The sequence below is a fragment of the Poecilia mexicana genome, unplaced genomic scaffold (genome assembly GCF_051168715.1).
Source record: "Poecilia mexicana isolate PSO_F unplaced genomic scaffold, ASM5116871v1 scaffold_4, whole genome shotgun sequence".
Classification (NCBI taxonomy): Eukaryota; Metazoa; Chordata; class Actinopteri; order Cyprinodontiformes; family Poeciliidae; genus Poecilia; species Poecilia mexicana.
Genome location: NW_028263373.1, coordinates 8329644 through 8357095, shown reverse-complemented (window position 1 = coordinate 8357095; position 27452 = coordinate 8329644). Strand labels below are relative to the sequence as shown.

The window sequence follows — 27452 nt, the reverse complement described above, 5'->3', positions numbered from 1 at the left end:
CCCCTTATACATTACCAACTTATACACTGGGTCAAGTTAAAAACACTTTCCTTCAGCCTTTATCAACACTTTGTATCTTTTCCCTCCAGCAAAGCAAGAGTTCAAATTTCATGTAACCCTGGCTGCCAGTAAAACAAACAAGTCAAGAAACAGGGGTTAAAATTAGTTTTATTATTTGACAGAGCAGGAAAAAAAAAAATCCAAAACCAACAAAAAAAAAAAAAAAAAAAACTTATACATTGTTGTCCATTTGCACTTCACTGCAGCTGACCCCAAACACACAAACAACGGAATGGTGATAATGTTGCCAAACAGCAGCAGCAGCAGGCAGTCGTCAGGACAGCGCAGGGTCGCACCAGTAGGGCAACGAAAGAGGCATGGGCTCATTCCAGGTTGCTAGTTTTTTTTGTTTTGTTTCGCTCATCAGGAATGTACACACAACCTGGAATATTTCCCCTTTGTACGCCAATGTAGAAAACATGAACTTCACAAGCAATCTGCCTTAATTTCTGTGTGTTTGCATTACCACCAGGCATCTGCAGATGTTGACGGGTTTTTTTTTTTTTTTTTTAAATGTAAGCCCAAAAAAATCAAGGGATACATATCCACTTGAGGCGCTGACATAGAAAGCAATTGTGCAACCGTTAGACTACATAATAAAAAAACAAAAAACAACCTGTTATCTGACATGAGGACATTAGGCTTCAAGACGTGGAGCTTATAAGGACATAATCTTTGAGTGCAACAAAGAGTTAGAAAATGCGAGACTGAAAGCGACAATCGGGTCAGGCAGTAACTTTTAATTCAATCCGACTAAATCGAATCTAATTGACTCTTTAGGGAGATGCAGATCAGAACAGAGCTTTTGTTTTTGTTTTTTTTTAATTACTGAGAAATTGTTGGGGTTTTTTCTTCCCCCTCAGTCATTAAATGCATGAAAATTCTGATTGCTCTCCATTTTCATTAAATCGACAGCATGTGGGGTTTTCTAAAAGTCAAGGGCATGCCTTGATGCATAGATGGGAGGGGGGATACTCTTAGAACATCTGAGAATTTATTTAGACTCAAAACTACTGCCTCCATCACAGACCCGCAACACACATTTCTCTCAAGCGTAATAGTCCTTTTGAATTAGAAAAAAGAAAATTAAATCAGCAGGTGAGACTGGGGAAAAAAAAAACATCAGAAATGTGTGTCAACCCGTTACAGCCCGATCGTGCATCTCTGCCTCTCTCCTTTTTTTAATTACTGTAAATTTTCCAATAAGACAAAGAGAACACCATCTGATAAGCGGCACATAAACGGGGCCGCCCTGCTGGCTGATAAAAGAAAAGCAGCCCATTTTCTCTTGTGACCGAAACATCCTGTTTTTTTTTTTTACCATGACACTTTACGTCTGCCTGTGCTGCTGCAATCTGATTAAAACACACTGTAGCGCATGTAAAATGCAAGAATCGGCTTTACAGAAATCATACACACCTTAAAGACTAAGAAGTTCGTCATCTGTTGCAGAAGGGCTTAGTTTTTGTTTTTGCATGACTACATTCTGAAAGCTGTCCAGCTTCGCTCAAACCGGTCAAAGGTTGTGCGAGAGCCGCTCGACACAGAGGGAAAAAAAAAAAAAAAAACACATTTTAAACCAATATCCTTTCAAAACGTAGGGCATATGCAAGTCTTTACTAACCCTATAAATAAATTCAGACAGTTTTGTCTGTAGAAGGAACAAAACAAAAAAAAAAAAAAAAAAGTAATGCACCACAACCTATGACTAAAAAGCAAAATTAAAATGTCAAAACCTTGACATTCCTTACACCCACTCAGTTTAGCATGAATTCATGTTCATATCCAGAGAGGGTTCAAATAAACTAGAAACCTTCTAGCAGAAGGGATTCCATTTGGGCTCCACTAGTTCTTTGGAAGGTTTATTTTACAATATTCAATAAGAATAGTCCTCCAAATATGCTCCGCGTTTTCTTTTTTTTTAAGCTTTTTTTTTTTTCTTTAACATGAGTCAATGAAACCCTTAATCTTTATTCTTCCTCATCATCTTAGCAAAAAAAAAAAAGTATTTAAAACTAGGCCACAATAATGGAAACCAGCAGATGTAAAACCACCTCAACAGTAACATTAGCCTTTTTTTTTTATATTCAGACCTCAACAAGAGGCCACTTCCAAAGTGTCAGGGAGCACAATATTCCAAACACAGCATAGGACTTACAGAAGAGAAGACAAAATCCTAACATTCAGCCATACAAAATAGTCCAACAGACACAGCAACTTCTCTAATTTACACGCTGAAGGTTGATGAGAAGAGGCAGTCTGTGTGCAGATAGATCTTTTTTTTTTTCTTTTTTTCTTTCCTTGTCAGTCTGGTGGGGTTTTTTTTTGTTTTGTTTTGTTTTTTTATGTTTGTCTTATTCATTGTTGCAAAGCTAAAGCAGTTAATATTTTACGAATGGTCCTCGAAGCTCAACGATCTCTGACGAGGTCCGTAGGAGAGTTCGGTTAGGCCGGCGCGCGGGCCTGAGTGGCTCAGGCTGGAGGGGGGCAGGATGCAGGACAAATCGTGTGTATATTGGTGATTATCGCTAATCCCTGCGTGGTCCATAACGCTCAGCGTTGTTTTTATTTTGATTTTTTTTCTCCTTTTGCCACTTTCTTCCCGGTTCAAGCAGTAAACAGCTGGAAGAGCCGAAGCACCCCCTGCCTCCCACCGAGTCCTCGAGTATTGCGAAAGGTACCCCGAAAATGTTTGACATGTTCCTTGCATCCCCGAAGCTGCTGCAGCACAACTCCATGAAGGAAATGATTCGGAAAAGGAACAAGGTAGCATAAGAAGGTGTCGAGAAAAGGTTTGAATACACCCTCTGATCGACGAGAAAAAAAAAAGAAAAAAAAAAAAGAGTTCTTGTCCTGGCCGTCCGAGCCAGAGTTTATAGAAAACAGAATGATAATGAGCATGGCTGTTATTGATATTAGGAGGGCTAAAAGCTGTGGCGTCAGGAGGAAGTTGCATTATTTCCATGTGTTTGCTGCTTGGGAGATGGAGCGAGAAGGAATCATGTCCAGCAGATATTCCCGCTGACGTTCCACTGCAGAGGAGGTCTTATGAGCAGACAAGCTGGGATTGACGTAGGCCATCGTCACTCCTGGAAGGACACGCGACAAAAATGTCAAAGCATAGTCATACGTGTTGGTACATTATTAAAATTAGTTGGTTTCTTTTTGTTGTTAATTCGCTCAGTGAAACATTATATAGATTAATTAAACAGCCTTTTTTTTTTTCTGTTACCAATAAAAAACTAAACTGTAAAGACAGAAATGTGGACTGTGAAAAGGTTTTATTTCAAAAAGTTCATTTAATCTGGCAAACAGGTCTCATTAGAATGCATATTCTTATTCATTGAATATGGCCATGAATCAAAGATTAAAGAGTCTAAGGGGGAAAAAAAAAACACTTCATTTAACTTTTAAAGCCTACGAGCAAAAGGAGCATTAGAACTCTGTGCCTTGCACATGCATGCAACCACGACTTTAATCTTTTTTTATTGGGATTTTATGTTAAAGACCTAGTCACAACCCACACTTCCTATAAAAAAATAATTGGTGAGACTTCAACATATTGTTTCCAGATGCAGCCTAACATAGCTGAGCTGGAGCTGTTTTGAAACTAAGAATAGGAAAGAAAAACAAACAAACAAAAGGACTTCACCCTGTAGATGTGCAGATCTGGTGTGGAGACACCTAAAAAGACCTGAATTAAGAGGCTCGCCAAACTCTGATATGCACATTTTGAAAACCATAAATCATTTCCCTTCCTTTCCACAGTCATTAACTATTGCATATTGCACAAAATCTCAACACATTGAAGTTTGTAGAAACATTCTAATAAAATGTAAAAAGCACTGTGTATATCACGCTACACAGAATCCCAAAGTAAGAAAATGTGGCGTGCATTTTCTGCATAGCTTTGTCACATTTGCATACCTGCGTTCCCACTGCCCTGCTTCCTCCAGGCTCCCATGTTGCCCTGGTTACCGCTGCTGCTGGCGCTGACCTTTGCTCCCTGCTGCAGTGAGAGAGCGGCAGCGTGTTTCCCTGCTCTGCTGCCCAGCGCGGCCGCCGTCACCGCGTTCTGCAGCTGGGAGGAGGTAAAGGAATGCGCCAGGCCACGAGACTGGATGCTGTGCGCCAAATGACTCTGCACAGAGACACAACGCGGGTGAAATGCTGAGCAAGGTGGACGTCAACAAACATAATGCAGGAGCAAATAAGAGACTGCTGTGTAAGTAAATGGAGTGCCGACCTGCTTAATGGAGTGGTGTGCAGACACTGATCGGTGCTGCAAGTCAGACCTGATCTGCTTGTACTGCGGGGATATCAGCACCTCGCTCTTGGACAGCGAGGGAGAGGAGGACGAGGTGGTTTTGGAGGAAGATGAGGAGGCCGTCTGCTGGAGGATACGCTGCTCGATCTCCTGCTCCTGCTGGAGCGCCTTCACAAAGGCTGCCTTCAGACGGTTTGTGTGCTCGGCCTTCAGGGCCTTCTTCTGATTGGACGACATGCATTGGTCACAGAGGATGGTGCCGGCCTTCTCCTTCCTCCAGCGGGAGGTGAAGTCCGTCTTGCACTGGGCGCAGGTGTACGGGTCTTTGGGATTGGAGCTGGCCATGGAAGCAGCAGGACCCAGATTACCTAGATATGGAATAATATTCAGACAGTATTGATTATTTAATTGCTTTACAATCAGTTGTCGTCGTCGTAACCACAGAGACCATTACCCACCCCGGCCGTGCATCTCGAGTAGCTTTTGAACCACCTCCTCTAACCCCAACAAGTAGATGAACTCATTATTAGCCGCGGATGGCAGGAAGTTGAACTCGGGAGCAGGAGGTTTGGGTGGAGGAATCTCCAGCAGAGTCTTCTCCAACTGCTTCCTTAGAGCTAGCTTAGCGGCTGCCTGCCTGCTAGCCGGAGAATCGTTGACACTGGAGCTGGGAGACGAGCCTTTAAGACCGGAGGAGCCCTAAAAACACAAAGACAAAATCTAAATTTCACACAAACGGAGAGGAGGTGCAGAAATCACCACAGGTGCGGTTTTAACGTGAGGGATGCTGACCATGACGTTGTTGGCCACGTTAGCCACTCGAATGAGTCCCTGCTGAATGATCCTCTGGCCCTGGATCTGGACGTTGGGGACAGAAGCCCTGGGGGCCAGTAACAGTGGGGGCGGACCTGAACCGCTGTGCTGCTGGTGCTGCCGCAGGCTAGCGATCTGCTGAGGGGTCACTGCAATAGGCTGCTGGGGGTGAGGGGGGTGGTGAGGGGGGTGCACAGATGCAGCAATTATAGAGAGCAGTCGTCAACAGTATAAAACAAGAAAAATAAACACATTAAAGACATTCACTGCATAAAGTTTAAAGAGGACAATCAGTCAGTGGACAACAACCTGGGCTCCTCTGACCAAGGGTGGCATCACAATCTGAGAGTTGTGTTTGGACGGGACGTGCTGTCCGCCCCGCACTAAGGGTGGAGGGATCACCGTGCCTGAGCTACGACCCGTCACCTGCAAACACAATAATGATGATGTTTACAAATAATAGTGATGAAAACCCTCAGGTAAAAGGAGAAAATACACAAGTTTTAGAATGAGTACTCGAGGTGAGGCGATACCTGAAGGGGTCCTTTACTGGACGTCATGCTGCCTCGCACTAGAGGAGGAGGAGTGGCCACTGAGCCGCTCGCCTGAACACAGACAGAGTGTGGTTTAAGAAGTTAAACAACCCTGGCAAAATAAACGCCATAACTTGGTTTCTGTAAGGCAGCAACTTTATAATATAAAAAATATCATGACTTAGAAAGTGTTGATCAATTTAAATTGCTACAATTATGTCTAATATTCACATAAAATATATCCTGAGTATAGTTAGGAATCCCAATCTGGGCTTTCATTTAAATGATCAGTATTTCTGAATAAACTCATCTCCAGATATCTGGTGTGGTGAATGATCTGATCTGCCACTTTCCATAAAGACATGTGACTGTCATTTGTGCAGCTAATTTGAATTAAAAATAAAGACGATATTTAATTAATCTAATCCAGACACGTTCATTTGGTGGCCCACTGGCTCATCAAACACAGAAATGTGAAATCTGCATGCGAATCAAATGTGCTGCTGTTGGGTTGGGGGTGAGGGAAGCATTTTCTTTTGTAAACAACATCTTAAGTTTCCTGATTTTGAAAATAAGCACAGCGCTCCGGGCAGGGCACGTTTATAGGAAGCGTCTGCACTGATAAATAGAGATATGCCTCAAGGCTGAAGAATAATAACAATAACCAAGAAAGATTCACACAGGAAGTTCAAACAGGACACAGCCTGAAGTGAGTAAATGACCTTGAACTATAACACTACGGCGTTTAAAATTCCTCTTAGAAATTACAAATTAAATTTAAATTGTAAAACAAACAGAAATGTATCTTTTATTATAAAATATATACAGTGTTAGGCCGGGAGACTCTGGGTGGATTACAGATGTTTATGGGGCCCTTTGGGAAAATTGCTTATTTCCATTTTAACAAACCTTTTATTTTTCACCATTCATAACGTTCACAGAGAAAGAGGGCTCACGTCCAGATGTAGTGCTTTGCTTGTGTGACGTTACAAACAAAGCACTAGATCTGAGAATCGGACGAAAACTTCCTGCAAGTTTTGACTGCACATGAAAAATAAATAAAGAGGAAACATGCTAGCATGAACAACTTCACAGAAGTGCTTTGCATGAAAAATTGAAAGGAAGTAAAACTGAATTTTACTGAAGACTACATTTGTGCTGACTAAGATACATATAGAGAAACAAAAGCCTGTTTATCAGAGACTTCTATTAGAACAAAATTATCCTCTGCTGCCAAACCAATAAAGTCGAGTCTAAAGTGTCGAAATGGCCAAACAAAAATGAGTTTCATCAACTGAACACAATTGCAATACTACTGTGATTTGACTGTTGCTGCAAAGTCAAATCACAAAATGCCCTGTCTCAAATTATTTGGAGCTGTACTGGGGATTAAAAAAAATCCTGATCAGGAAATCTCTATTTTTCATTCCATTAAGAGTCGGTAAAGGATTAGAACAAGAACTACGTGTTCTGCGGTGAGCTAAAACCCTTATTCAGAATGGCACAACATGGTGAAAGCCTCTTAATGTTGCAAACTTTGCTGCTTACCTTCTGTACAGTGCTTTCCTTCTGGATCTGGCTTTGTCGTAGTTTCTTCAGGAGAACCAGTTTGGCTTCTTGGAGCCTCAGTTCCTCCTTGAGCTGTTTTATAATACGTTCCCTTTCCTCAGGTGAGCTCTTCTGCACATATGACAAAAAAAAAAAAAAGAAAAAAAAGAAATACGTTGATACCAAGTTATTTTCTGGGTGTAGTGACGCCCAGCTTTTATATCAGTTCAAGATAATAAATAACATACCTGACGATTGTCTAACAGTCTTTTTAGTGTCTGCAAACGCCTTTTTAAGACGGTAAATACGGCAAAACTACCATTACATTTTAAAGTTCTGTTTTCCTACCATGAGCTTATCTGTGTCCGTCTTCGTGAAGCAGTGGCCGTTCATGACGGGACTGGACGGCTCGTTGTCTGATAACACAATCACATCATCTGGAGAAGGCGGCTGTTGTTCCTTCTTAATGTCACTGAAGAAAGAAACAAGGATAATACATGCTTGTTATTAAACAAATAATCATTACATTTTATTACACATTCATAAACAAAAGACCAATTGCAGCTGGGTTTAAGTTTAATTAGTTTTCCTGAAAGTGCAGCATTGTTGCCAAGCGTTGAAATTGTGCTTTCCAATAATACCTTGCCTTGCATCATGCATAGAAATTCTAGTGTCCTATGTATGATGTGTTGCTTTGTTTAAGGATATACTTGGATGAGGCGAGAGAATCAACCGCAGCTGCCTTGGCGTCTGATTTGGATGATTAATTGGAGGATTCTTAGTACTTTCAAAGCTTGTGTAAAGACCGTTTAAACTGGTTTCAGAGTTGCTTTGCAAGTTCACACCCAATCCGTGGAGCATCATCGCTTCATCAAACATAACTTAGTCGCAGTTATGCAACAAAAGATGGACAATGCCTGTCGCAATACGCAGTAAGTCATTTAATCGCATGACAAAGTTAAAAATGCTCAATTTCCATTCTGATGATTAATATTTTGTGAAGGGCAGTTTTGTTTGCAGAGGCTTTATAATCCATTTTATTTATGGTTTCTGTTGTGTTTTGTGGTTTCGATGTCCATTTTATTTATTGTCTTTGGTTGTTGTGTTTTATTTTAGATATTTAAAATATCTTCCTGTTCCAGCAAAATTTGTTACTGTGACAGACCTATGAACAAGTGGCATTTGATTAATTTTCTCTCGTTTGAACAAACTTGTCCATTATGAACTTGTAGCTTTGTCTTGAATCCACTAGATGGCGTTATTGAATTGTTATCCTGCGAGCCTTGCTGCGGTGCAAATGTGTGCAGGAACACACAAGAAGACATGTACCAAGAGATCAATAATGGGGTAATGGCGGCAGAGGAAGAATACAACCACCGATTATATCCAGCGTAAGGTAGCATCAGCAGACCAGCTGTGCTCTCCCTTCTGGGAACAGAGGGACTCAGAAAGCAGCAATCTAATGAACTATAGTGGAGAACTGGAACTGAAGTGAAAGCTGGAGACCTTTGTTAAGTGCATAATGGCTTTTCCTGGCGACTAAGCAAAACAAAGGTGACTTACGGCATGTTATGTTCGCAATCGAAGGGAGGGGGTGGGGGGGACAAGTGGCAGTAGCGGAGAGGTGGGTGAAAAGGAGGAGGGAGGGGGTGTCACAGTAATGTTACAGAACATGAACAACTGCTGACCACTGTAGATAGGCCGAGTTATGCAAAATAGCTTTGGGTATGCTAGCGTCTGTGACATCGGACTCCGACGTCTGCATCATGGTGTGCAATTATTCTCCGTCAAGTTGGGTGGAAGTTCAGTCCCTGCCAAGCAAGAGGTTCCAGGGTTTGAGGCAAGACCCGTTTTGTCGCCCACACAGGGCCTCACCCCGCTCCTGCTCTACCTCTATGGCAAGGCCCGTGGCCTAACCGCGCCGGCGAAGCCTGGGCCTCGGCTCTCCCCTCCCTCCCAGCTGCCGACGCCAGAGTCACAAGCGGAGCGGAGCAGAGGTCGGCCCGAGACGCTGGAGAGGGTGACAGCGAGCGGTGGGGGGGGGAGGGGAATACATGGCCAGGAGCCAACCTATTGTGTACACTCACTCTCACTCAGTCACCACTTCACGCACCCCTCCCCCAACCTTACTTGTTCATCTTTTATACTCCAACTCACTGAGTCAGTTCTTCTGGGGTTTTTTTCCCCTCTTTCTTTTGCTTACCCCGGAGTCGCGTCTCTGCTGCCCTCTCAACGGCTTCCCTCAAGCGACGTCAATCTAAGGCCAGTAAGGTCTCTCTAGTGTGTGTAATGGAGTACTTTCCTTCTGTGTTTAACTTAAATGTGAAAAGAAAAACTGATCATCATGAAGTTCTGCTTTTCAAAGACATATTACACCTTTGAGCACAAACAAACCCCGAGAGGAGCAGCTTCGTTTACATTCTGCCCATAAAATAAAAACAGCAGTCAGAGGAACACAGTAAGCACCATTGCTGAGGATTTGAGTGCTTCCTAACGTGCCACAAAACCTTCAAGGCGAAGCCTTTGCGTTGACCGATGTGGCCTCATTACCGACATGACGCGGCCTAGCTGATGAAGGTTGCTACCATGTATTGAGAACAGCTTACACAAGCGTCACAACACATGGCAGCTTGGTTATGTAAGGTCCAGTGTCTCTGCATGCCTCGGCTTCCCCAGATTGTAGCTGTACGCTGACCCCCCTCCCATGGTAGGATTTTGCTGATTCAGTCGTTTTGAGGTGTAGCTGGATCTTCACATTCAGAGTGCAACGCAAACCAGCCCGGGAGCCGATTTCAGCTCTTTAAGGGAATGAAACAGCTCGGCGCAGGTTGGTTGAAATATTGACAAAACACTGTAAAGCAGACGTCTAGTATGTAATAGAAAGCCTCAGTTCAGTTACCGTACGACTGTCTGACACAGTTTGAAGCTGGATTGAACTCTGTCCGTTCATACTTTCCACAAAGCTGGAAAATGACAAAGGCCACCATATAAACCATCAAAATAATCACTTTGCAGAAAGGAAGCACGTAAACACTGAAAGAGGCTAAAAGCTGGGGTCAAAGGTGACACTCGTCTGTAATTATGCGGTAACGCAGCAAAGCCAAACACACTTACTATTCAGTCACCCCTCTGTTCCACTTAAACTGTTATCATATCACTTTGTGTGTGTGTGTGTATGTATTTATCTCTCTACCAAATACACATCACATGACATCAGGCATTTCTCTGTGTGGTCATGTGACACACCCACCACTCCTGCTGGCCCCTCCTTCCTCCAACTGCTCCTTCCAACGTGGAAACCATGGCAACGGCCAGTTGGAACCAGTTTGTGACACATAGCCTTCATTTTGTGAGAAGTGCGAGGCAGAGTTCAGGTGCTGCTGTGGGAGAAAATGGAGCCTGGGCCTTTAGGAGCCTCAAAAGTTTTCAGAATGGGGGCAGGCTGCTGGCAACCACACACCGACTTCCTGTATGACTCCTGTCAGACCACTCGCTCTACTGCAATTTCAGTGAGAAACCTGAAACTCCAAAAGACGCAGCTCTATGCAAAACACCCCGCTGTGCGTGCCTGCATACAATCCAGGGCCTATAGTAGCATACGTGGGGCCTTGCCCTTTATAACAGGGAAAAACATAAAAATACATACAATATTACCTCAGGTGTCGTAGAATTCAAAACGTTGATTCAGCCTACCAATCTACAACTGCATCAGCAAGGTAGCCCTTGAAGCTCAGAGTTGGCGACAAATATGACGCAAGAAGGATTGTAGTGTTTCTTGCAAATGCTGGTAAAGGGTTGTGGAGATAGTTGGCTTACAATGTAATATCAAGGCCCAGAGATTAGGAATAGACTGCTACTGGTCAATGTTCAATATTCAATTAGATGGCTTCAAGTGTTGACCGCTCTCTAAAAGAGTCTCAACATGGACTGGTTTCCGATATACGAGTATGCCAAAGTTATGTATTTTTAATTTATTGCATTTCTTGTAAGCCAAGGTTCTAAACTTTTGCAGTTTAAAAACTTTCACTGGCTCCTACTGCGCTTCACAAGATACCAGAGAAAGCATCAGAGCGACCAGTGTTGTGCCTGGATGTGCAGAGCTCAAATAAGCTGCAAGGCCCCCCACCAACCTCTCATGTTGATGTGCACTGCCGGTCAGCTGGCTGGAAAAAATAAAGGGTACCACATTTTACCCCTTACCTCCAACTAGGCCTGGTATAGGTTCTCCTAGGTTGAAATATAATTGTTTATAACATGATATAAACTGCTTTTATTCAACAGATTAACTAGTTTTAAAATGCTATTGTTTAATAGAGTGATAGATTGCACTCCTCTCCTCACCATGAAGTTGTTGTATGAGAAAAGTTTTGTAGTCTCCCTTCAGCCAGCTGATTGGCAGTGTGCTGCAGTAAGTGGAGGAAGGACAGGACTATATGTATACACCATACTATGCGTTTTATACAGTCCAGAAATTCCCAATTATTCTGTCATTTTCTCCGACATCCGATTAAATGGTTTGGGAAAAAAAAATGAATGCACCACCTATCACTCTTTTAACCCATTCGATAACTCCAGCTAGCAAGCTTTGGGGAAAGTGTCTGTTAGCCTAACGCAGGATTTATCCAAGCAAATGGCTCCACTATCCATCCATCCATCATCTTCCACTTATCCAGAGTCGGGCTGCATAGGCAGCAGCCTAAGCAGAAAGGCCCGGCTCCTCCAGGGGAATCCCAAGTTATTCCCAAGGCGTTCCCAGGTCAGCCGAGAAAAACAGATCCTCCATTGTGTCCATAACCTTGCTAATTATCCAATTATTCTCAGCCATCTCAGTTCTACTTTTATAAACACCTAAAAGCTATAATATTCTGACCTTGAAAAGAAACACTAAATTAATGCATTTTCCCTTTTCCATATAAATTGAGAAAATTTATAAATTTTATAAATTTCCATATAAATAAATAAATAAATAAAAAACGTTATGGAACCCATTACCTGTAATTATCAATATGTTGGATTTTTTTATTTTTATTTTTTTTTTCAGCAGCAGGTGTAATTGTTGTTTTTCTCCTAAAATTGATTTGTGTCGTTTATTTCTGTTTTGTAGTTTTGTGTCAAAACATTGAAACCTTTGAATTTGCACTCAAGGCTGTGCAGCAAAAATGTAATGCCAGCTCATGTCCACCAGTAATACAATCACGTAAAGTACAGTATGTTCTGTTTACATGACAGTGGAACACCCACGATGAAACCAAAACCCAACAGACTATTTTCCTCATCTCACCTTTTGGATGTGCTCATGTCCACGGGTTCGTCTCCAGTCTGCACCTCCAACTTGATGGTGGCCTTCACCTCCCCAGTCTTCAGGATGCTGGCTGCGACCTTAGCAGCCTGCTCACTCTTCAGCTTCATGCCCTCAGCTGCAGGTCCCACCAGGGCCAGCGGGGCCCCAGCTGCATCACCTCTCTCCAGCTTTACCCGCTTGCCGTCCATGTCCCCCGGGGAACCGCCAAGAGCTGCATGGTCCCTCTCCAGAGCTCGCTTCTGGCTGCGCGTTTGACGCACCGCCTCTTCTGACATGGCTGCTCTCACCCTGGAGATACAGAAGGAACAAACAGTTGCAGCACTCTGTTTATGTATTCATAAAACACAGACAACCAAACAAAAGAGGTAGGCTAAGTAAAAAAAAAAAAAAAGAAAAAGAAAGAAAGAAAGGAAACGGTGAAGAGCTTGTTGACTTGAAATCAGGACTGAGAGCGAGCATTTCTCATTTGGCAAACATCATCAATATAACAAAATGCTTCAGCACAACAGAAGCAGTCTTATAAGCCAAGTGAGGTAAAATCTGGCTCAGTGTACATTTCACTGAAGTGAAAAAGTATCTGGAAGTGAGTCAATTAGATAAAGCCAGCAGTGCCAGGCCTCTACTTAGCAGTGACACTGACCTGAGTGTCTTAAACAGAGACAACAAAGAGTCCTGAAGGTGATTAAAGATGCTAAACCAAATCAGCTAATCTGCAGTTTGAAACAAAGCGTCGCATACAGGGCTGGCTTGGTAGCACTCAGTACTTCAATGACAGTTTGCAAAAGTCAAACACATTACAGTACATTAATTTAGATCCAGTACAATTGGGGGGAAAAAAGAGAGAGACATACACAGGATTTGATTGAATCAAGATTTTCTTCACTTAATAAATAAGTGATTATTATAACAGAAGCTGTCTTGATTTACTAAATTCTATTGTGGAAAGAAAAACTCATTAAAATACGCCAAGGATGCAATATTTGCAGTTTTACTTCATTTCTCTTAAAAAACAATCAAGTCTTATAAATTTATTAGATCTACAGAGTTCACTTAAAATTTCCAACAACTACCATCCTAAACAGGTGCAACGCCAGAAAAGGTTTACATACATTGAACAGTCTCATATTCTGTAGTCTGGTCGTGACAGTCTGGGTCAGATGGTTGATATTAGTATTAGGTTTAGAAGATTCTTGGTGAGTTTTTCTATTCAAAGAAGACTAACTATTAAGTATTTTGGTAAAAGCATCATGCTTAGCGTATCCTTTGTTGCCAATACACTGAATCCAAATTGGTCAAGTCCCTATAAAATCAGTAGTTGAAACCATAAAGGTGTTGCAACAAAATGTTCTCAAACACACACAACAATGAGCTTCTGGAATGACCCTGACCAAAACTCCATTTAAAAACTGAAAAGTGCCAGAAAACAAACCAACTTAAATTAAAAGCTGGTCCAATTCTTCCAGAGTACAGCAACAGCAAGAGAGCCGCAAAGATTTCAGAATACAAAGCAGAAAGTGATCATCATTAGTGAAACCTTCACACGAAGCGAACAAATAGTCACGCATTAGAGATGAAGCAGGAACTCACAACTTCACTTTATTAATTCATGATGTTTCACATAAAATGTGTGTTATTTGGAAACATTCTGCGCACTGATAAGTGGATACAACTCCTGAACACATTATGAGCAATTTATGAGAGGGAAATCACTTCCTTGAAAAACCAGTTCTAACTGGTCTAAGATGGAGGGAGCACAGAGGCCGAACCAACCCAGAAACAAAGTGGCAAGAATTACAAGGAGAACACGGGACAAAACTAATTCCAAATCACTGCTGCAACTTGAAACCGAGCCCTCGTACCAAATTGTCTCATCTACGTTTAGGAATATTTATCTGTAGAGACTAATGTGAAGCAGGGAGTTGGAAAAGGAAATCTGAAAATTCATCAACAATTATTGTGTTGATAATAAGAACAGTAAACTAATGTCTGGGATGTTTGTGTTGGGCTGCAAAGCATGGCAGTCTACTGAAAAGAGAAACCTAGTCTACAGGTTATCATAGGGCCCTTTGAGTTACGTCTCATTAATATTAAATGTTGCGGTGATTCACACTGCTGTTTAATGGCCAAAAACATTCAAAACAAAACCAACTTAACTCAGGAAAACATTCAGGCCTGTTGACATGAAAAGTTTGCAGTACTTAGAAAGGACCCAACTCTGTTACACAGCTAGGACAGATGTGCCCTGCTGTACCATGCCTGAATACAAAGAGCATCTATCTACCGGAGATGACAGCTTGTGTGTGGGAGTGTGTTGCACACAGCACTGCAGAAATCAAACTTAAACCAAGATACAATTAAGTAATGGCTTCACAGTCGGTTTGCACAACATTGTGGTGAACTATGGCAGATTTAAGAAGCAGAGAGTCAAGTCTCAAAGCTAGACATTCGAATCGCCACGTGACCAGAAAAACTGCAGCCACTAGTTTCAAGTTGAGACACGTGGCTACCTTTGTCCCGGAAGGAACGGACAGACTGTGAAGCCCTGAAGTATTAGATGTCCCGATAGGGAGCATTTGCGTATGCTACAAAGTGAGATGATTGCACTTGAAAACCAAGGAGGCCTTTGTGTGCCGTTGCTGGTTTACTTATTCACATAAATTGTCCAGAGAAGAAACACCAGCGGCTCATTCAGACGTTAGGCGTACAATACCTGAAGCCTGTTATTAGAACCGAGTGACTTCATACAGCAGATGGAAACTCAAAGCCTTTTCTCATCACTGCAAAAAGCGCCGCTAGTTCCTTGATCCATAAATCCTCTTCTGTGTGGATACCGCTACCAAGTGAAAAAGACTCACAGTTAGCCACTTTCACAATCACTGAAATGTTTTAATGGCTGTGGTTTATATGGGGCGCCAGAGAGAGACAGAGCCGATAACAGGAGGACTGAATGGAGGAGGGAAAAGTTGCTACATTATATTATTCTAAACTTTGAATCTCTGTCTGCATTTGGAAATGTTGGTGCCTTCCAGGAAAACCCCAAGAGTTTAAAGGGAAGAAGTTATATACTTCAGACAATTAATAATGTCAATCAAACTAATTATGCCAATTGCTAAGATGATAGACAATTTAAAATGTTAACTACATAATTTTCTCTTTTACAAAATTAGTGAAACACGTCTTTACAGTGTTGTTGCAATAAACAATTCTTGCGCACAAAAAAAGAAAAAGGTAAATATTTTGAATGTTTTTCTGATATCTCCCAGTGTTATTGTTGTTAAATAGAAACCAGAATCGACTAAACTAAATATCTGCATGTCAAAGCTTAACCACAAAATATATGGAGGTGCATCAATCAGGATTTTAACGGCATTAGTCAGGCTCGCTCTGTTCTGGTTGAAAAAATAAAAAAAAGTCAAACTCAAACATCAAACTGGCAAAGAACTACAACTACAAACTTCTAAAGCAACCAAGCAGCAATAGTCTTGGCAACCTCAAGCTCTTCTTATGCGCCATAAAAAAAAACAGCAACTGACCCTATAATCACACTAAGGGGTTTGATTTGTCGGCTGTCAAGTCTATAAAAGAGTTGAGGGGAAGCTGAAACCTGCAACCAAGAGAGGCTGATTTTTCAGGCATATGGTCTTCCGTTTATGTCTGAAACACTTGCAATCGAAGGGAATTGGTGTGTGGATGTCTGCTTACATTACAGATTGAGCATATTACCAATGAAGGGATGTCATTATTTTCATGAGATGCTCGCCAGTTTGCCCCTCATCTCCCTCCCGCCCTTTGTGTAAACAGTTAAGTTTCCTTTTTTTTTTTTTTTTTCCTTTTTGAATGAAACGTGATCATTTTTCACAAGACTGACCCCACCAAAAGTCCTAAAAGTAGGAAGAACACCAAGAAACTGGTGGTGGAAAACAACAAGGCAATAAGAGTTGCAAAATAGTTGAGGGTCATCATGTTTTTAGGAGTAAGTAGATTTGTTCAGCTGCCTAGAAACTTAAAGAACATATGTTATATGAAAAAAAAATAAGAAGAAACAAGCTATATATTGAGACCTATGTATTTGTGAATCCACAGCAAATGTTCCAGCAGCATGTTGAAAGTAAAAAGAAAATCTACTAATCAGCGGTCAGAGGATGTTGAAATCACAGGTTAAAGGTCACATTTAACTGTCTGCAAGCAATTACATTTTCAGGGAATTTTACAGCATAAAAAGCTTTGTGAGCTCAATTCATTATTAAACCAGGGTCTCCACTTATAATTCAGATGTTTTCTTTCTTAGATGAAAACAAAGAAAAAGAAACCTTGCCTGAAGCAATTTTTCAGGCATCCCATCTTACATGAAATAGTTAGGAGTGTTTAAATTTAGTAAAAGACAACAATCAATGACCACCTTATTCTTTGTGTAAATATGGGACATTTCTATGAGCAATATAGATCTAAAGTAAGGCATATGCGTGTTGACTGACGGAAAATATTTATGAAGTGCAAGCAATGCTAAATGTTTAAAACACAAGTGGAACTGTGGCGAACAAGGCTGGAAGAGGACATGTGTTTATCATGCTACCATAGACAGCGAAGGCCTTATAAATGGGCCTTATTCTCAAAATTCTGTTTTATTTTATGCCAAATTCCACTTTTTCTAAATTCCATTTTAATTTTAATATTAATTAACCCAAAAAGTACATAATTATGCAATGGACGGGAAAAAAAACACATCCTGAGCTAGGGTTCAGTATCTCATATCAAATGAAAAACTGCTATGGTTCAACAGAACATTAGTTTTATAATATTCAGTGTTTCCCCCTCATTTTTTTTAAGAACTCAAACATTATGTGCAAAAACGAATATCTTTTTTGTAACATAAAAGAAAATCTCCCTTTTAAAAATGCTCTAGAGTTGAACTCAATATCAATATACTTATTACATGCAAAAAAAAAAAAAAAAAACACGTAAGAAGTGTTGTGCACGTTTCCATAATAATCAAGACCTTTGTTCATATTTTTCCTTCCATCTGTCATAGGAATCTCCACCATCCATGTTTTGCTGTGGATTCCGGTTTGTTTATTAAATACAAACGATTCAGTCCGTGTTTTCCGCATCGCAGAAATCATGGGGCCCCAGACACAGCTGCAGTATAAAAAAAAATGCCCCAAATCGAGGGTGAGACAAAGTAACAAAAACTCTGTAAATCTAAGCTGAGCAGAAATTCATATATAAGCTTAAACACAGGACATTTATTGTTCTCTGAAAGGAGCCTGCAGCCCAAATGAAATCTCCAACATCCTTGAGTACAGTATAACAGGATAAAAAAAAAAAATGCTTGCCTAAAAGTAAATGGAAATCTGTGACCTGAGCTGACACTCCATGTTTTACCCTCAGTCGCTCTCCTTTTGTGTCCAGCAGCTTCGCAGAGAATGGATCAATGGCAACGGCTCAACCCCTCAGGTAGACCGCTCGCCGCTCATCTCCAGCGCCTTAACGACCCCCCCACGGGAACTGGACGCAGCCCGTGAACACATTAACAGCCATTTTAAAGACACACAGGCTCCTCGGCTGCGTCCTTAGGGTTCAGTACAAGGAGAAACAACAATTATGTCGTCCGATAGAGATGCCACAAGTATGAATTATTATAGCCCAATAAAAAGACAACAGAGCACTAACTCATTTTTGGGTAGCTAAGCAGCACTGGCCTTTATTATATTGATTTAATCCCTCAAACTGACCAGCTATCCAACAGGACGATGCGTCTGTGTGGTGATTTTAAATTTAAGGCGACAGCTAACAAATCATCACAACTAATGATTTTTTTTTCTGTACTGCCTGCTCAACATTTTAAATGTCCAATCCTCTTAATAAGGTGATCAGAAAACAGGATTTTTTTTTTTATAGATATAGTCTTAATAATAACAACAACAACAAAAAAAGATCAGACTACTTGTGCTGGTTTGATCACCAGGGTAGGAATGGGGGCAGGGACCCAGCTGAGGAGGTGCCATGGTTGGGGGAGGGAGAAGAACGCAGAGCGCATGTGGTTAGCTGAGCCATAATCTAACTGTACCCAAGTGAAGAAAAAAAAAACTCTTCCTTGTCTTCTCTTTCTCACTGACAAGCTCACTCTCCATCTTACCCCTCCCTGTCTCTCTCTTTTCCTCTCTCTCTCTCTCTTTCTCTGACACACACACACACACAAACACAAACACACACTCCTTGCTCGCTTGTTCTCTTCTAGGCTTGGCCAGCCCAGAAGTCTCCGAGAGAGTGTGTGTGTGTGTGCATGCATGTGTGTGTGTGTGTGTGTGTGTGTGTGTGTGTGTGTGTGTGTGTGTGTGTGTGTGTGTGTGTGTGGGCGTGTGTGTGCATGTGCCCCTACTGGTTGTGTCCCGAACGCCAAGGGTTAAGCCCCTGCCATTTTAACGCCACTGACAGATCAGACCATTAGGGTGTTACCTAACAAAATGGAAGCCTTTAACCCTGAATCTGCCAGACTGTCTCTTTGTGTGTGTGTGTGTGTGTGTGTGTGTGTGCGCGCGCGTGTGTGTGTGCGCGTGTGTGTGTGTGTGTGTGTGTGCGTAAATGAGAGCCGGAGCTACACAGAGTGTATCTGTGTGCGCATGTCTCCACCTGGATTCTCCCCCAGCAACATGACGACAACGAAACACCAACAAGACCAGGAAGTATGAAAAACCCCTGACTTCTGTACATGATCGCATAAAACTGCTGGTAGACATACGGCCGCATTTAACCACAAGAGCTCGCTTGTTTGCATCACACAGACACACTCGCACCTCATGTAACCTCCTCGCTTAACGTCTAATCTGGATTACAGTGGACGCACGTAGAACTGCAGCAGCGTTGCATGTCTGTTGACCACCAATTAAACGGTATAAAGGTGACAAAACTCACATAAAAAACTACTCATCTCGTCTCTCTGTATCGCTCTACACTATAATTGCACAATCCCTAGATACACTTTCAGCCACAAGTATTTACAATCCACAATATAAAAGAACAGCTAAACATTGTCAAAAATCTAAGAAAGGTCTAATCTCAAATTTCAGTCTAATTGCTTCCAAATGGTCCCTCTGTAATCCTGTAAAACCAGAAGCACATACCCTCATAGAAACCGGAGGGCCAGGACACACGCAGACTGCTATCAGATTACATTTCTTAGAAATGGATCTAAGCAGGAAGTGACCAGAGCAAAAAAGGGGACCTCTGGGAGTCGAACAAAACCTTATTAAAAGACATCTCCAGATGGAAAACACGAACAAAGAATTACACACAATGTTAGTGGCAATTGCTGCATATTTCTGAGATTAGACGAGGCGTCATAAGTTTCAAGTGGCTCTCCATCAGATGGGCTCAGTCAAGATTAGACCATCACAATAAAATTTCCAGAAGAGTAAAGATGTAATGATGAGATTTAGGCCATTCGGAGAAAATTCATGAGAAAAACTGATCAGACACAAAAACTGAGCATTTACTAGATATGAACTCTTTCTACTAATAATCATTGTAACTTATAAGGAGAATATACTGCAATGACACTGACAACTGTAGATTTTCAAAAAAGTAAACAGCTTTGATAAGTGGAAGCAGACCATGAGAGGAAACAAAAGTGGTACTAGAGACGAAACAGAATTTAGCTTCTAAATATGTCCCTAAATATGTGTATGTAGGCTTTGTTTTGGTTGCTGCGTCAAGTTATTTTGGATTTTCTTGACTGCCTAATAAGCTTCCCTCCAGCATCAAACACCTGGCATGTAGAACAGGCTCTACCCCATTGTAGATTGGCTCCAATAGAGCCAATCTACAATGTATACCCACTAAACTAGTGTTTAGAGTGGGATGTAAAAGAGCAACCAAGGGTTTCTTCCTTCATCTGATACTTCTTGATTCCACATTACACCATTTCGTCACAACCTCCGCCATCATCCACTGCTCTGAGATCAAGTTGAAGGGGTGATGGGTCCAGGAGGGAAGGTCAGACATCCATCTCCCCATTGACATTCCCCAGCTCTTTCTGGGGGATACAAGGCCAAAAGAGATGGCTATTCCGACCAGCAAGTTCTAAGTCTTCCTTGGGGTCATAACTGGGGTTGCACAAAAAAATCACAAATGCGTCAATGTCGCAATATCACTGTGTGCAATATTCATATTGCAAAGAACAGCTTGGTGTTCAAAAACTTGAGGCTAATACATTCCAAGTGTTGTGAACTTGCATTTTTGATGCTAATGTATCAGTTAGTCTGCAGGACACACGCTCACTGCAGACACAGAGACATTGTCCAAAAGCCTAAAAGGTCACTGAGTGTAGGAAGCACACACGAGAAAGAGAGGAAAGACGACAATAGGCATGTATTACATCTGATATGATTCCAATATTTAACATTATTATCTCAGTTGAGATTTTCTAATGTTGTGCATCCGTATAGTCACAACCCAGGTGGAAGTCCCCAACAAACCTCCAAACTAAAGTTTGCTATATGAAGCTGTACCAATGTATTCACAAGCTACAGTTTCAAAATCTCACACTTTTCTGTCAAATGATGCCTGGTTTTTACAGTCCTAATAATAAGCCGGCAAAGAAAATGCTGAACCAGAGAAACAAGAGTTTTCATTGGTTTTATAGAGCATAAGACAACATATTCCTCCTTCTCGGTCTGCTGCTACACACTTCTGGTCATCTAGCAGAAATAAAATGTCCAATAGTTACAGTTTATCTAGAAGAAGAAACTTTCTGTTTGGAAAATCTGACAGTCATGGGAAAAGAACAGACATTGATGGTGCAGAAAGAACAAAAAATAGCAGCTTGCAACCCAAGCTGCTATTAGGGCAACATTTTACAAAGCTAGTTATCCAACTACAATTCACATATCTGTGAAGCAGCTGCCTGCAGGCTCTACCAGAGCAGATAGCTGGATTAAACAGATATTTGTTTGTTATACTCAATAACGAAATACTTACTCAGTAATGACCAAAACATAAAAGGATAGAATATCCTGCTTAATAAAAAAACATTAGATTGAAAGCCAGTATTAAAATCTAGCATTCAGTGGATGTAGGAAATTCCTTTGGTCCACTTGTCTAGTCTGGACCAAAGGCAAACTTCTTTTCGTGTTTGTTGGTTTGCTTTCACATTGTGCTTTTTTTTTTTTTTTTTTTTTTTTTAATAAATGATCTATAATTTGTAAACAAATCAATGTGGTAGATGGTTACTGCTCCAGACAGAAATGATGCAAGGATCGAGGGGGTCAAGAGGTTGAAATCAGCTGCAGGACAAAAATGCAAACAAAATTTAGAAATAATTTCTAATACAAAGAATACTAGTCAATTCAGGAAATACCAGTTGTGCTAAAAAAAAAAAAAAAGCTGAATGCTCAAAAAAACTAAACCAACGCATGACTTCTATTTAGGGCTGCAAGGTAGAAAATCTTGTGATGAGGTTATTTGTGGTAAATATTGTGATGACAAAACCCACTGATCTGCTGTTTAAGACTGTGTTACTCATGGATGAATACTAAATTAGCAAAAAGCAAGTTTGCAAGTGCCTGCAATTAAGCTACTCCAAATTCTCCTTTTTGGTATGAATTTTGCACACACTTATATTGTGATAATATATCCTCAAGATTCTGTGGCGCCCTACTGTCATCAATATAAAAATGAACATATTGCTGAGACAACACATTTAATGAAGCTGCTGACATGCACAAATCAAAGCAACTGCTACACCAAAAATGAAACACAACTCCAAAAAAATATATATAAAAAAGTTTAACATAAATAGCTTGTTTGCCTGCACAAGGATCTTTGAAATCATAGGAAAAAAAAACATTTCTATTCCCTTTCAAGCCACTTTGGTTAAGTGACAAAGGACAAGATGATGCATATTTAATGTGGGACAGGAGACAGTGTTTCACTACTAGCTTTCTGTTGGACTAACATAAAAACATTAAAAAAAAAATCACGTCTTATGTGTCATTAAAAACAATAGTTATCCTTTCCAGAAACAAAGAAAAAAAATCATTTTTAATTAGTTGGATTTAATGTTATTTAATTGACACCTTTGACAATTAAAAAATTTGAACTGCACATAGACCTAATGTAAAGGCGGTGAGGTAAATCATCACTGCCAGTACAAGAAATGCATTACCTAAGATCATAATTTACTAAATAAGTACATAAAGACACATGACCAGAAGCTGCCGTCCCTTTAAAAAACAAAACAACATGAGGTGTCTGATGGCTAAAAAGGACAGGCTGGTCACATTGTCAACACACATGCTTGACAAAACCCAACAGGGTAAACAAGTAATAGTCAGGGCAGTTACGGTTTAAAGACCTTCCCGGTTTCTGCTTAAAGAACCGCCCCAGGCTTTTGGGTGGTTATTCCTGTCCAATACATCTACTCCTGTCGTCTGGTATCTGGAGGAACTGTCAGAAAGGGAGTTTCTCAGATAGCATGAAAACATTGTAAATCAGCAAAGTTCTGCTTGGGTGATATAATAGAACAAGATGTCAGAGGTGGTAAAGTAAAGAACTGGTGCTCTAAAAAATGCCAGGAAAGTCTAAAAGTTTAATACAAGTACACTTATTGTGACATGTGAAATATTTTCTATATTTGGAATCATGAAAGGTGAACACCCTCACTAGAAAACAGGAGCGATAACTCATTATTAGTAAAGAAATGAACAAAAAAAAATACCCATGTTCATGCTTGGTAAGACACCAAGACAACAATATGGTAGTTTTTTTTCCACTTGTAGAAAGAGAACTTCGTTTATTTTTTTTGTTTGTTTTTTTAAATCAGTGACATTTTAAAATAATCTGAAACCGCCTAAGCTAAACTGTGACATGTAGTCTAAAGAAGTATAAAATACCATGATGAGGGAGGAGGAAGAGGAAGGAGGAGAGTAGTTACATTTAAGAACATATGCTTTCATATGAGCTATAGTGAATAAGGAGTAAGGCACACGTGCCATAATTAAGATTACATAACAGTAGGATTAAAATCTATATTACATTTCAGATAAGAACATTTCCAGTATTCATACTCCTTGAATGTTTTTCACACTTTTGCTACATACGATCACACACCTGAGGCGTTTTCTTAATGTGACAGATGAAAACAAAGTACCACAAAATCGTGAAGTGGAAGGAAAATGATACAATGTTTCCAATATATTTTACAACTAAAAGGTGTAGCCAGCATCTCTATTCGATCCACCTGAGTCAATGATTCATAGATCCACCCATCATGGTGATTACAGCTGCCAAGTTCTTCTGGCAGATGTCTTTACCAGCTTTGCACATGGAAACGCAGAACTTTTTGTCCATTCCAATTTGCTTTAAAAAAAAAAAAAAAAACCCTCAAGCTTACTCAGACTGGGTGGGAACATCAATCTACAAGTCTTGCCACAAAACCTTAGTCAGATTTAGGTCTGTACTTTGACAGGGCCGTAAAGTGCCCAGGTCTAAACCAGACTTGCCCACTTTACGGTTCCTGGTCACCATCCGACCCTTTAGATTTTTCAATTCCTGGTTTTAAGATTTTTAAGTGGAAATTAGAAAGACAGGAATTGCTGAATCTAATGGCAAACATAAAGAGACACTATGCAAATGCATGACAATTGCAATAGTTATTCGTGTTAAATGAAGATAACGATTCAGACTGTCAAAATGGTGGGACGCATCTCATCAATGAGTTACAGTTTTTACTGTAGCAAGGACATAAAAGTGATATTAGTAGTTTATTATCAAATATACACTTCAAAAAAAGGTCCAGGCAATAGTTTGGCCTTCTACCATAGTGACAGATATGTCATTGAGTCAAAATAATAAGAAATTTTATTTATATCTTTAGGTCTCAAGGGGCAATAATCACCCAATTCTTGTTCACTTGTAGCTCTGATTCTACATTTAGAGTCGCTGTCTGTCTTGTCACCAACTTTCATCAGCTGCCTTGTTTGGCTAAAGAAAAGCATCCCACAACATTACGCTGCCACCCCAATGCTTTAAAGTGGGGATAATGCATTTATTGTGATTTGTAATTCAATTTTCTTCTGTAGACAGTCTTCTTTTAAGTACGCCATTGAGTCTAAATCTGGTCTCATCTGATCAGATAACATTCTTCCACATGTTTGCCACAAAGAGTTTCAACATTCTGCTTTTTATTTTGTATTTATACAAAGGTTAAACACAGATTGACTATTTCCCAATTGAGTGAGGGCAATTCCTTTATATTTAGGGGAATCAGCATAAAAGGGGAGATACAAATACCTGACACACTTTTCATTTTTTGTAAAGCATTAAAAAAAATAAAAGCATCTGCTTACTTTCACTTCACAGTCACATAAAATATATTGAATATTATAATTGTAACATTAAAGACGTCCAAAGGGGTGCTAATATTTTTTCCAGGTATCGTATAAGCCAGATAATAGCAACAGTGAGTGAATAACCATGGAAATAAATGCGGAAAATAATATATATTAGTCAACTATAGAAAACATATATGTAAGTTAAAGTTTTAATCAAGATGAATAACAGAGTGTCAGAAGTCATGCCTGTCTAGTTACATCACTCTCAGGGGAGTTACTCCCCCCCTCTTTCTTTTTTTATAAGAGGCACCCCTCCTCAGGCAACTCCAAGGCGCATCATAAAATGCAAAGCGACACATGTCCTCTTTCACCAGCCAAGGGTGCCAACTGTCTGCCTGATCTAAATAGAGGACACTTGCTCAGAAGAGAAAGTGATAAGCAGACTGCTGTTCATCTCACAAAAAACATAACTGAAAGTCAGAATTGCAAAACTGACATGACCTCTTGAAGAAAAGGCAGGGACCTTTGATCGGGAGCCAAGTAGAAATAAGATGACTGCTTAAAGCAACCTAAAAAAAACACAACTAAGAAAGTCACTATAATAGAATAACAATAATGGCGTAAATTAAGAAGCATGTCTCTACTGATATACTTCCGAAATTTTTGACCTCAACAGGCACTGAACAGTGTAGTAACTAAAAGACCATGTCGACTTGGTATCAGGTCTCGAATTTGTATCATGCTACACAAACCTTGCTTCTCTAGTAAAACAAAAGTAGGAATTTAGATGTCTCACTAAAACACCTACCAAAGCGTGGGTGATTGCTACTAAGCTGTCGTGGACAGACAGACACACACCGGCCAAGGCACAATCGTCCACCATTACGCCTCCATAAAGTCTCTTCACGCTTGAGCTAATCTGACAAAGTTATGAGATCAATGGTTTCTGGAAGCGCAAGAGAATAAATCTACAATTAGGAGAAACCGCAGACTTATAAATGCTTGCTGACAACAATAATAATACTGTTTAAAAACTTAAGTGACGCTACTTAAGCCTCGGAAGAGCGGATGCCTGTGTTGAACTAACCCATCAACAACAACAAGCTATCGGATGCTAACGTTAACTTGGCTTCCCAACAACAACCTGTCCATCTGTCCGGCTACAAAACCAGAGGCTACATAAATCCAGCTACCAGTCCACAATGGTCCTTGGCGGTTAGTAGTGATACCAGGTGTAAACCAGGAGCTTGTGCCCCTTTAAGAAGTGATAATACATATCATACACTTTAGTCTGGGTGTTTCTACACCTCCAAATAGCGATACACGAAAGAGACAATGAAACCGACCCCGTTTCGGAGAGCAACGGGGTAGTACAAGACGAGCTAACATGCAAGCTAAGTTAGCCTGCTAACGCTAATTCTCTGGTCTGCACAAACAGTCCCTGGATGTGTTCACGAATAATTGAGCGTTAATTACACAGAGAAATGTCATTTTTGGCTAAATCATTTTTGGCTTCAAATTAGCAAATACACTAATTAACTTTCATTATGTACTAATGCCGGTGCAGGACGAAACAAGTTTGATAGGAAAAGTTTGTTTTATTTTGCTCCACTTTTGAGGCTTTGCTCCTGGCAGTCCTTCCTCGGTAGGTGTGTGTGTGAATGTGTGTGTGTGTGTGTGTGGAGCCCAACGACACACAAACTGTTACCTTGCACGTTAGCGGAGATCAAGCTATGCTAGCTAGCTTAACTTGCGTTAGCCGAGCTAACACCGACAGAAAAAAACTTCCGTCACCGTCACGTTTTAATTGGAAATTATGATCTCGAATGAGATTACAGGACAACGAAATAAAGTTTCACGAACTTACGGAGTATATAGGAGGAGCCGGGTCGAGTTCCCCCGCGATTTTCACTTGTTTGGCGTCAGTATTTAGCTGGCTTTGGCGTAAAAAAATCCCGGGGATCCCCTCTCTTCTGTCCGCTGCCACTCCGGTTGCCAGATAATGTAATGAGCCACCACAGGCGGCGTCATGCTGCGTTCATACACACCTCGGAAATGATAAGTGCTGCGATGGAAGGAAAAAAGATATGTTCTGGAACGACTTCACGGAAGTGACTGAGGAGTAGGACTAATACATTTTTGCGAATGCTTTGACTTTGGAGTTTGATATATTACACGCATGTTCATTTTTAATGTGCATCTTCTATGCATAAATAAAATAGCTTCCGCTGTTAGTAATTAATTGAGTCCCATAATCTATTTACAGTTTTGACACAGGATAATTCGTCCCGGTCAACAGGTAGCCTATTTAATGTTACGCCTCTTCATTGTATAAAAGATAAAAGAATATATATTTTAACTCGAATCATGTACTGTCTTTGCAAGAGCTCATTCAATAAAGTTCATGTTTTTTTAATGAATATATTAATTTATTTAGAAATGTCTGCGTGAAAGAAAGCTGCACAAACCATATACAGTTTAAAAAGTTTGTCCCTGTTCTGCTGTGACATAAACCAGATAATGCAATAAGGAATCAGTTTCCGTCTTGTGTTCATTTCTGCTTGAAGGCATCTAAAGACATGCATTTGAACTGCACCTTT

At 40.6% G+C, this 27452-nt stretch overlaps 1 protein-coding gene across 2 annotated transcripts; it reads right to left on the bottom strand.

The window, feature by feature from the left end:
- Positions 1-150: 150 nt before the first annotated feature.
- gatad2ab (GATA zinc finger domain containing 2Ab) lies at positions 151-26904 on the bottom strand. 2 transcript variants are annotated; one of them, XM_014967770.2, is made up of 11 exons: positions 26720-26904; positions 12503-12811; positions 7570-7693; positions 7222-7353; positions 5674-5745; positions 5450-5566; positions 5120-5302; positions 4786-5026; positions 4307-4695; positions 3988-4201; positions 151-3149 (listed from the first exon to the last, which is right to left on the bottom strand). In XM_014967770.2, exons 2-11 carry the CDS (start codon positions 12796-12798, stop codon positions 3016-3018), a joined length of 1902 nt encoding a protein of 633 aa, XP_014823256.1. In that variant the 5' UTR covers positions 12799-12811; positions 26720-26904; the 3' UTR covers positions 151-3015. The 2 variants fall into 2 exon arrangements, with proteins under 2 accessions (XP_014823256.1, XP_014823257.1); XM_014967771.2 differs by having other exon boundaries at positions 5120-5299; positions 26720-26903.
- Between the last annotated feature and the right edge of the window lie 548 nt (positions 26905-27452).

What these genes read in the sequence shown, in the direction of transcription:
- gatad2ab (XM_014967770.2), bottom strand. Translation starts at nt 12,798, where the DNA reads ATGTCAGAAGAGGCGGTGCGTCAAACGCGCAGCCAGAAGCGAGCTCTG. An exon ending in ACGTGGCCAACAACGTCATG is followed by an intron (nt 5,027 to 5,119) that starts GTCAGCATCCCT and finishes TTGTGTTTTTAG; the next exon opens with GGCTCCTCCGGTCTTAAAGG. An exon ending in GCAGGGCAGTGGGAACGCAG is followed by an intron (nt 3,150 to 3,987) that starts GTATGCAAATGT and finishes GTGTCCTTCCAG; the next exon opens with GAGTGACGATGGCCTACGTC.